At 30.4% G+C, this 11799-nt stretch overlaps 1 protein-coding gene across 4 annotated transcripts in view; it reads right to left on the bottom strand.

The window, feature by feature from the left end:
- Nucleotides 1-1747: 1747 nt before the first annotated feature.
- Nucleotides 1748-11799, bottom strand: part of LOC111637197 (gastrula zinc finger protein XlCGF57.1-like) — a 52002-nt gene continuing 41950 nt past the window's right edge. The window contains exons 3-4 of one of the 4 annotated variants that reach the window (XM_023382627.1): nucleotides 7072-7758; nucleotides 1748-2202 (exon numbers count right to left, since the gene is read on the bottom strand). In XM_023382627.1, the coding sequence (XP_023238395.1) occupies nucleotides 2192-2202; nucleotides 7072-7758 (698 nt within the window). In that variant the 3' untranslated portion in view covers nucleotides 1748-2191. Of the gene's footprint in view, nucleotides 2203-4964; nucleotides 7759-11799 lie in introns of those variants that run through there. The other 3 variants (XM_023382624.1, XM_023382626.1, XM_023382623.1) reach the window with 3 other exon arrangements.

Below are 11799 nucleotides of genomic sequence, written 5' to 3'. Positions count from 1 at the left end.
ACTGGCAATAATTCTTTTCTAGAGTAATTTAAAATAATTTCTTTGGCAAATTAAAATGAATATTGCCACTAAAAAATAACATTCTGCATTTATAATTATTGTTTTATATACTTCTATGTTATTAATTTTTTATGAAAATTTTCTTAAAATGTAAATATTGCAATTTTTATATCTTCCATTGTTATTGCAGTTGAGTCTAGATAATTTTATAACAACGTAATATCTAATTACACTTAAAATAAGAAATAAATCAATTTTGTGTCTACCACCACCTGAGATTTATAGAATTGCTTGAACTAAAACAAAACCTTTACATAACAGTATTAGTATATGCAAACAGCACCTTTGACGTGACCATCTCCAAATGTTTCTTTTTCTTCTCTCTACAAATTCTTTATTCAATCAATAACGTATAACAGACAAACATGTGAAGGTAAAACAATATGTGAATTTCTAAACTTATTTAAAAATTTGTCCTTATGTACACAATAAAAAAATTCAAACAATTTGATAAATAAAAACATGTTTACAGATATTTTTGAATAAATGTATCTGCATCAAATATATAAGTGTACATTGAAACTACTCAGAAATGATTTGTACTTTCTGCATATGTGTATGAAATTAGTCTTTTATGCTTTAAAGTTTATTAGTTTTAAACAGAAAAATCTTTTAAATTCTTAAATAATGAATGTATAAAATGTTACCATGAAAAGTTATTTGTTTAATTAGAACAGAATATTTTATTAAAACATAAATATATCAAGAGGAATATAAATTCAGCATCTTGTATTTATAACATTTTGTAATTTACAAAATTTGTGTGTATATAATATATCAGAAACATTTTTATTTAAATAAAAATGAAATTTCAGGAACAGTTTTGTCAAAGTAGTGAAAATCAAAAAGCAGCGTAAAAATAATATCCAAAATAATTATTAAATTATATATAATTTTTTGTAACTTGTTTTAATGCATTTAACTTAATAATTATGATTAATAACTGAATTTTTCATATCTTTAAAATTGACAAAATTTCAGTAAGTGAAAGAAAATTCAGGCAAAACTTTTAAGAGTAGGCACACTTTATTCTGTCAAGAAACAACTGCACTTCTACATGCTACACATGATTTGCATGAATCTTTTTTCTACTAATATTGCCAAAGCAAATCAAGTTTCTTTTAAACAATATACACATCAAATTGTTAAAAAAAACAGCAAAACATTAGTAAATACAACAAAAAAAATTGTTTTGTTGTTGATTCTTCATTATCTTTTTAGTTACATGTCTTTATTGTATTGTAAACTTTTTTACACAAACATATTTTTCATATCAAATTACAATATTCTACAACTTGAAAAATCACAGGACATGGCAAGTCTTAAACATTCTCAAAGTTAAAATAATAGATAAATGATAACAAGAAATGATAGTCAAATTGAAAAAATATCATGCGAAGAAATTACTATTTCTGCAACTGTGCAACAACGAACTTGTTGGCCTGGGACGGTGCAGCAGCGTGGCAAGCCCACCCCAGCTTGACGTAAAATCCAAAAAGATTTACAAATCAAATATTATTTTAAATATTTACGTAAGAAATCAATATCATTCTGTTAGTAAAACAAGAGAAAATAAAATTATTAAGAAATTCTATTTTAATTAAATAAATTTTTAAAACTGTGTGATTCAATTTAGTATATATAAAAGATTTTTCTATTAGCAAAATAAGAAAAAACTGCATGCATTGTGAGAGGTAAATAAATTTATGTCAAATTTTTAAAATATAATAAAGAGTTTACAATAAAGATATTTTACTGAGCAAAACAATTGCACTTTTACATTTTTGCCTCAAATATATAATTATTATATGATACCTTCATAAAACAATGTATATTTGGGCATTCAATGTAATGGAGGCAATGTACATTAAATTGTTTTTCTCACTCATTTAATAAAAATGCAACATTTATGTATAAAAAAAATTAACATGCCATTTAAATAAAACAAAACTTCAAATTGCAATAACACAGTATCAGATACATTGTTTGGCATCATAAAATTATGACCAAGTACTTAACCCATGATATCCCATGGCTTCTCCTTTATCCAATAAAATCCATTTTTCTTTTAAATATCCACAATTCTGTCAAACGAAGTCCACCGGCTGCAAGTCCGTTGTCGCACAGTGTCTTATATTTTACCTGAAAAACGACCAGAATACTTTTATAAAACATATTATAAAAGAACAATATTTTGCTTGGCTTGGCATATAGACAATAACAATATATAAAGTTTATGAGGTATTCTTTTAAATTTATTTTTGTACAATTTGAGAATAAAGAATTTTTACATTGCCATATCAAGCTGGAATTGGCACACTAAATACTAATGGCATAGTGCCAACAATGCTAAATAGTTTATTTTTTTAATCAAATTTAATATCCTTACTAACTAATAAGCTAACATTTATTTATCAGAACAAAATTCATTTCAAAAATTATGAAATAAATTTCTTTTCTGAAACTCAAATAGTTAAAATCTCATTTAAAAAGAAAAGAATCAGAATTGGTAGCAAGTAATTAAAATTTTTAGCTGATTAAAATATCTAATTTTTTTCAGTTGTAAGAGAGCAGAATTTCCAAACAATATCACTCAATACTTTCCTGCTTTTTTTTAAAATCTAACTTAAGTATTAAAATAATCAGAGTTGATATATAAAAATATTTTAAAACTAAAAAAGAAATAATAATAATAATAGCAATAATAATGTTAATGATACAGTAAAATAATAAAATAATGATGTTACACATTAAAAACAAGCTAAAATTGCAATGGTTCAAACTTACTTCAAGCAGCTCCAGTGCTTAGCATCTTATCCACTCAGCCATCATCGTTCCAAGAAAAAGTGAAACTTCCAAACACATAAGCTAAATACTGAATTTTCAGAGGACCGTTTTTAGGAAATGCTTGATAAGTAGGTCCTATTATTTGAATGAGGAGCTGTTTGTGTTTAGGGCTACATACATACTCACCAAATTTCATTTGAACTGGAAACCTGAATGTCTGGCCCTCTCCTTATGAGTCGTCTTAGCTATTTTGTATGAGTCTTTTGACATAAAAATTTAGAATTAGAATTAGCTAAGAAAGAATGTATTTGAATATGCATTTCTGAAAAGAAAACAAAAATTAATAATAAGTAAAGAAAGATTATGAAGTTGGGGAATCTTCTTAAAATAAGATCTTGCATTACAGAAGGCTCCTATATGCAAGATAGGTTAACATTCCTATTAAGGGTTTATTACAGGGTGTCCATAAAGTTACTGTGCAGTGGAGAAAAGGTTAAAATAAAGTTTCAATAAAAGTAAAATTTTACATATGTTATTGCAGTTTTTCCTACAGCAAATTCTGGAATATCCCTCAGAAGCCCCAAAATCCAGGGAAATGAGGTCTGAAGACCTAGCAGGCCAGTTTCCATGGAAAATTATGCAATTGGCAAAGAAGTCTTCCAAAACCAGAATATCTGTGAGCAAGCAATGCCATTTATTACAAAGTGGAAACACAGGACATATTAATACAACTTATATGTCTTGCATGCATATAACTTTAATATCATTACAAATTTCTCACTGAACAGTAACTTTTCAAACACCCTGTATAAATTATACAATTTAAAAGAAAATAGCAGTTGAAATTGGAGTTGGTCCATTTTTATGGAATGACTCCACTAGAAACAAATTTAATTCTGACTCTAACTCAGCAGCCTTGCACATGAAACAACATTAAGCAAGTCTACCAATATTTTGTAATAAGCAATATAACACATGCAGTGCAAATATATGAAACCAATCATTGCCCTCTGACCCTCAACCAACCACAAAACAGAACTGCTTTATTTGGAAATTCTTACTGTAAATAGTTAGTTCCTATAATGTACTGTGAAAACAAAATGCTTAGAGTACAGCTCAAAAAGTGCTTGGTTCATCTAGTGTAGTCTACATCATTTGGCATCACAATAAGGAACCAAACCTAACAACAGAATACTGGATGACAGCAAGACATGAAGGCAGCTGTCATTGCTCTCTAAGTTATTTAAACAAAACTTAATGAGTTGAAATGTATATGACAACAAATTCATTTTATGACTTCATTAGAATTACAAGATGCCAACACCAATGAATAAGATAGGCAGGTACAGTAAAAAGTTTCATTGAGAAATTTGAAGATATGTAAAATCTAAGTAGCACATTCTGTTCTTTTGATACACATCTTGGAGGTACCACTGCACTGACATGGGAAGCAATGGACTAAAGTCAAGATGTCAAATGGGAAGGGTCATCAATAATCTTACTTGGTTCAAGGTCCACTCCAGAGGTATTGGTAATTGTAATATCAAGAGACATTCTGTTAAACATCAAAAACAAAAGTTCTAACCTAGACCCTTGGATTTGGGTGTTAAGAGTCTAAGGGTTGTTTTTATTTAAGACTAATGCACCAAATGCTTCTACAAGCTGGATTAAAATAAGGTTGAAAATTTTAATTAAAATGTTAAAATAAGGTATTTTGGTGAGTTGAGTTGACTAACTTGTGGTAATTTTATTGGATCTTGTTATTTTTAACAATCTCTACAGAATGTTTATGTTAACACATTTTGTGGCTTAATTTGGAATTACTTACATAATCTTATTTATTGTAATTAATTTAGTTTTACATTTACTGTATTTGTTTATTTTTATACTTAACATTCTTTATATTTGTTTTGTCAAATACGAAACAAATTTCAGTATAAAATTAAAATGTAGAATGTAAATAAAATGAAGAAGAATTTAATCTGTTCAAGACATTCTGTTTGCCATTTAAGAACATTGAACATTTTAAAAACACAAAATCATGCAATGTTTATTTTCATTTCTGATAGGAAAAAGATATAAAACTACCCAAAAAAGTTTATATATGCCCNTTTATTTATATAAAATAATCACTTGAAATACAAAGTATTAATAACAATAAAAAGAAAAATATATAAATACATGTAGTCATGATATTTCATAGCAATAAATCTTTCCTATTAATAATACTTACCTTTTGTCAATAATAAGAAACAGGAAAGCATTGAGAGATAGATGTCTGGAAACTACAATAAACAACAATTTAATAGTGGTTAAAATCTTGACTTTGAAAATAAAACTAATTGGATTTCATTTCCTTTAAACTTTAATAAATCCCAAACATAGATTCTGATCACAGTTTAAGAATATTCAAAAAGATTCCTTAGAGAAGAAAGGGAACACCATTGTGAACACCCAAAGTATATTTGGCATTCTAAATTGTTTTTTTTTTGCTTTAACAATAATTATAAACTAACCTAACTGCATGATTCAAGATTAAAAACTGCCTAAAGCTGACTTCTTTATACACCAACTTACATAATACAAAAATATGGACCTACAAGCATTATACACCCGTTCCCTACAACAATGGCACAATAAAAAAAATTATGACACTACCAGAGATTATATTAACATTTGTGTAATCAACTCCTCATTATCATTTTTTTTTGCCAGATTCTCTAAAATAGTAGTTCTTCATCTGCACTTTTTAAATTGTAATTTGGATATTTGAATAACGCTGTATACAAGGCTCCACAGTTTACATGAGTATATACAGCTACATAATTAATATCCACTCCAAATTATTTTAAAATATATGGTACACAGAACAATTCTGAAACCACATTTTTTTGAAATGGAGCTTAATATACATTTTTTAATTCTTCATTTGTAAAATTTCCCTGGTCATCTCTGGCTGTTGTTCATGAAAAAAGGTAAGTATGTATGTATATAATATTACAACAAACAAATAAAAAGTTCCAACTCCTTTACATACAAAAGATAAAATGTGTCACAACCACTACGGTCAACTTTAGTTTATAAAATGATGCAACAACAAGAAAGTTATACATTAATCAATGATTTTTTAAAGAAATGATAATATAACAAAACTTCTAAAAAATTTCAATAAAAGAGAAAAAATACATTCATATAATTAACAAGACAAAACAAAATTCACTCTGATAAAAAATAATAATAATAATAATAATAAAAATACAACAATTGAATAAAATGCTGATAGATTGAGATTTTATCCATATTAAAGAATACGGAAGATTTTGTAATTTTTCATTATTATTATAATTTTAGCTTCTGAAATGCAATCTCCTAAATTTTGAGATAAAAAAGTTATAATGCCTACCCTGTCTGGATATACACATATCCAGACTCAGCTATTTTCAGAAAATGCTAATTGTGGGCAGCTGTATTTTCTTATACTTCAGGCCTTATTTTCAGTCCATCACTCATGCTTTTGAAGTTACTGGATATTCCAGAATCAATGAGTATTAACAGTGCATAAACTATGCTTTATAAAAATACACATTCAACAATTGTGTATTTTGCAGATGACCATAAAATTTATGTAAACACTAGTTTATTGAAATTTGTTCCTTTGAAAACATAAACTACCAAAATAAAAAATAAAAAAGGGCCTGCCTGAGAGGTGAGGTGATTACAGCTGCCCATTGAAGACTGACCATCCACTCAGTGCACCCCAGACGGTGCACCTTGCCAGTCAGGTTTGAAGGCTGAGGTTCTGAAATGGTGGAGGCTGGGATTGAGACTGAGGTTGAGGCTGCTGTTGCTGGGGTTGGGGCTGGTGGTGCTGGGGCTGAGCTTGCTGTTGCTGCTGGTGATGATGGGGTTGCTGTTGCTGGTGATGGGGCTGGAGTTGCTGGTGGTGCTGGTGAGGTTGTTGCTGGTGCTGCTGCTGTTGCTGCTGCGGTTGGTTCCGCCTTGTCCCAGAGCTCTGTTGTGCCGTGTTGTGCTTGGGGCCACTGGAATTGTGCAAGTGTCGAGAGGAGCATTTATGTCGCTTCAGATCTCTTTCTTCAATAAATCTTTTTCCACAGATGCCACACGCAAAAGGCTTTTCCCCACTGTGCATTTTAATGTGACGCGTTAATTTATCTCGGCGGTAGAAAGCTTTACCACAGGCTAAACATGCATAAGGTTTCTCACCTGTATGGATCCGCCTATGTCTTGTCAGCTTGTCCTTCCTGTAGAATCCTCTGCCACAGAAGTCACATGGATAGGGTCTTTCTCCTGTGTGTATCATGGAATGGCGTGTCAGATGATTCTTCTGGGAGAAGCTCTTACCACAAATGTCGCAATGAAATGGTTTATCTCCAGTGTGGGTCCTCATATGGTCCAATAGCTTACATCGATAACTAAATCCACTGCCACAAATGTCACAGGAACATGATTTTTCACCATGGGCTGCTCTGATGTGAATACGTACTCTTTCTACAGATGCAAAAAGTTTCCCACAGATCTCACAAGGTACTGTTTTCTCTCCCTTGGTATGAGCTGAAAGATGGGCTTGTAATTCTGAAGCTGCTTTAAAGGGGACCTTACAAGATGGGCAAGGCCAAAGTTTATCCTTTAAAGCTTCTGGTTCTTGCTTTTCAATTGTACCTGAGGGAATTTTTCCAGTATCTACTGAATAAGCTACAGAAGTCGGAACAGCAGGAGCAAGATTTCTTCCTGCAGAAAAATCATTATTTGTTGTCTGTGATTGTGGTTTAACTCCTGTATTCCGATTAGCAACTTTTGACTTTTGATCTTCTGGATGTTGTAATGGTGGAGGTGGTGGTGTTGCTCCAGCTATTGGATGGAAGTTAGCCAAATGTGGACGTGGATCAAATCCTAAAATAACAGAATTTTTATAAGTGCAATTTGCCATTTAACATTTATAATTAATAAATCAAAAATTCAAATAAGTATTAAAACCATTTAATAGACTAAAATATAACAATCAAACTTAACTTCCTACATTTAAGTCTAACAATAAATTATTACTCATGAAATACATATTTATCATATACCATATACCTATATCATATGAGGCATTAAATTCCAGTAAATGACATCTCTATGATAAACAATTTCAAGAAAAAAAAAAAAAAATCTGTAGAAAGATTCTGGGAAGAGATAAAATTCTGATTTCTTTTTTTATTAGTAAGTATGAATACAGTGCCACAATCATGCATAGACAAAATTGCCAGCAGCCAGAAATATATAAATTTAAAAAAATCAAAGATGTACAGTACATTGTGGGTTCTGAAGTTTCAATCATGCATATGTCAACTTTTGAAAATCCAATCACACTACTGTTCTATGAAATGAGATTATGAATTCTAGATACACTAATTCACTCACATAAACAAGGTCATCAAGACCTTGTATGAAGCCCAGTTAGCCTTTTGTGTTTTGAATAAATAAAATATGTAGACTGTTTTATTATTAAAAAGTACAGTAGAACCTCGTAAACTCGGCCTAATGTGGACCGAAGGGTGGCCGAGTTTGTGAAAATGCTGGGTTATCGGGAATGGAGTTTAAAAAAATAAGTACGAGTGTTTCCTCAGAAAATACTGTACTGTACTTGTATGTATTGTTTACTTGAGAATATAACAGAGAATAAACTGCCCAAATACCCCTAAACAAAGGAAAAGTACGTCCTTTATGAAGGCATAGAGCCTTTACTACATGAAAATGAAAATTAATGAATACACCGTGTACAGTAATTTACCTGAAAAGACAGATCTCAGAAAAATACTTTATGAGATCTTTTATACTTTTATAAAGCTGTCTATAATGAAAATTAATTAACTAAGGATTTTTTTGCCCTGCCAGTGTGTGGCCGAGTTATCCGGAGTGCCGGGTTATCGAGAGCCGAGTTTTCGAGGTTCTACTGTATTAGATATTATTATTATAGTAAAAGTATTAGTATTATTATTAGAAATTTTATTTTCTGTTAGCTAATTTTATACAAATAGAATTCACAACAGGCCCTTAAGTTTTCTCCAAGGCCTTGGAAAAAATCCCAAGCTCCCTCTCACTTAATGGTGCTGAAAACAAACACACTTTTTATTTAATTTCTCAGATGATTCACTGCACAAACTTGAACACTGAAATAATTCAACCATGTAGTAGAGTAAAAATGTAAATTAGCTGATGCAACATGGTGCTGCCAGAAATGAAGATGACAATTTTTCAATAAAGAAAAACATCCAAAGAACTATTTATACAGGGAAAATGTCTTTTCGGAAAACTGTGGAAATGGACAGATGCTTGCACATGCAGGTTTTAATAGTACAGGTGGAGATGTCATTTTGGAATTATAGTGTTGGGCCTGTATTTGTTGAATATTGGAAATTAGGGCCAACTTTAACTATGTAGAACAGTGACATATAACAGTGTATGATATTTTAACTTTCCCCACTTGTTTGGAAATGTCTGAAAATGGATTTTCACTAGCCCACTTAAAAAAATCATACCAAGAGAATTTGTCAGGTTTGGAAATCAGTGCCATACATTATGTGACCATTTTGTATGTTACATACAATCTAAAATCTACAATCTAAAATGTCCAAGAAAGATCTATTATTAATATACAAATTCATAACACACAAAAATGAAGTAATCTATTGAAATGCAGTTTGCAGCGAAAGAAAGAATAACTCAAAGTTTTCTTAATAAAAAGGTTTACAGGTATACCTCGCCTTATGTCAGTAATTGGTTCCAGGAGAGACGACGTAAGTCGAATTTACTTGTCACTAGGCTAAACCACAAATAACCATTCCCAGTTTTGTATTTTATTTATAAATGCATTTTTAATAATATATGATTAATAAAAATCTATTTTAAGCTTACAAACAAATAAATTTACTTTTTTTCCTGTACTATATTAAAAACTAAATCTAAATTTACAAACACATGTACNATGTACATGTTTGCAATTTGGCAATGTTTACAGTACATCACAAACTCTTTATTTGTGAATGTGGTTTCTCTAAGACATTATATAATAAGATAATTTTGTAAGGTTAAATAACAAATACAGTTATTAAAATTATTTTGTGACAGTAGAAAATAAACTAATTTATATTAAATTTACCAATATTGAGTGGCGCTGACGACGACGCCAAACGGTAGATATTGGAGCTACTGTGGAAAACACCAATATTCAGCACTTAAAGACCACTAATAAGATGACAATACAGAAACACAGATGTTTTCATGTTTTGTTCTCTAAAATTAATGATGATTATATTAACATTTAATGTAAATATATATATTTTAATATGATTTTATGTGCTTTAACGCTTTTATAGTGATATTACGACTTCAATATTTGTGGCGGACATACGTAAAGTCGAATAAAATGACTTAAACTTGATTTTTAATTTTCCATATATTTTTTGACAAACGACATATAATTGAGGTATACCTGTATAATGGTGCTAGTAGCTTGCTGACTTAAAAATGGTGACAATACAGGAAGAGCTGAGAACTGAGAAGAAAGTACAGAAAAACACCATCAAGTGTCTCTTCAATTTATTCTTGGATGAAGAAAAGTGTTAAGCATTTGAAAGATTACAGTTGCCCATTGACATTGGACGAATCTTCCAAGCCATAACATTCTTTTCATGTTTGATTTTAGAAATAACAGAAATTAAGAAAAATGAGGTTTGATGTAAAGAATTTGGTATTTTATGAATGATAAAAACCCTGAGGATGGAAAACAGCTCTGAAAATGCTTTGTTTATAGGAAACTATGTATTTGAAACTCTCTCTGTCTATATTTATCCTTTTCATTCCAGTCCAGGAACCACAAAACAACCGGCAAATTGAAGAAAAAAGCTTCTAAAAATAACAGAAAAATACAATCAAAAAAACCTCACACACAATTAAGTCAAAATAATCCTGGGCTTCTATGTACTATTATGCAAATAATTCTAAACTGCCCAAAAATCCACCAGAGGACTCTCAGCTTATGCGATTATATAACAAGAGTGCTGTCAAGAAGAATTTTACTGACTTTTAATGTTTGTAGACGTCGTGACCTACAAGAAAGGGTTGACATCAAGATCATTTTTAATTGTGCATGAGGTTTTTCTATTGTATTTTTCTGTTATTTTTAGATTTTTTCTTCAATTCGCCAGCTGTTTTGTGGTTCCTGGACTGGAATGAAAAGGATAAATATACAGTGGTACCTCAGGATACGAACGCCCCAGCATACGAAATTTTCAGGACACGACATGAAATTTGAACATATTTTTGCTCCACGATACGAACAAAACCTCACCATACGACGTTACATTAGTTTGCAGTGCCATTTTTTATTCATTTCTGTTCATTGGTCTCAATCCGCGTGTTTGCTTCGTTGTGGAAGTATCTCACTCGATAAAGGAAATCTTGAGGTATTATCAGAAAGTGACTGATTTTATTGAAAAGAAACATCCCGAAAAGGTTCACACTGGCCGTATTGCTGCTCGGAGTAATGACATTTGCCTAATCATTTTAGAAACATTTTAAAAAGTAGGCAAAGCCAAACCTCTTTGGATAGATATTTTACCAAGTGACCTCTTTCCAGTGAAAGTGCTGGTGGAAGTGAAGGAAAGAAAGCAAAAAAGCAGTGAATAAAAATTTTAAAAAATATATAAAACAATAATATTTTTTAAAAATCTTTTCTAAGTTATTTTTAAGTTATTGTTACATTATGTTAAGTTTTAGTATCATTTCCCTTCTCCCTCTCCTCCGCCACCAGTTTACACCTCCACCGTCGTCTATCCTCAAAGGTAAAGTGCAAATAAAACTACATTTTTTTTTTATCAATTATTATTCTATTATGGTTATTTATACATTTACAACTACAAAATGCATTTTTCAGTGTTTTCCTTACTA

Source organism: Centruroides sculpturatus, unplaced genomic scaffold, assembly GCF_000671375.1.
Source record: "Centruroides sculpturatus isolate CEXI.00-Female unplaced genomic scaffold, Cexi_2.0 scaffold900, whole genome shotgun sequence".
Taxonomy (NCBI): Eukaryota; Metazoa; Arthropoda; class Arachnida; order Scorpiones; family Buthidae; genus Centruroides; species Centruroides sculpturatus.
The sequence above is the reverse complement of the archived record's forward strand: the minus strand, read 5'-3'. Positions and strand labels throughout refer to the sequence as shown.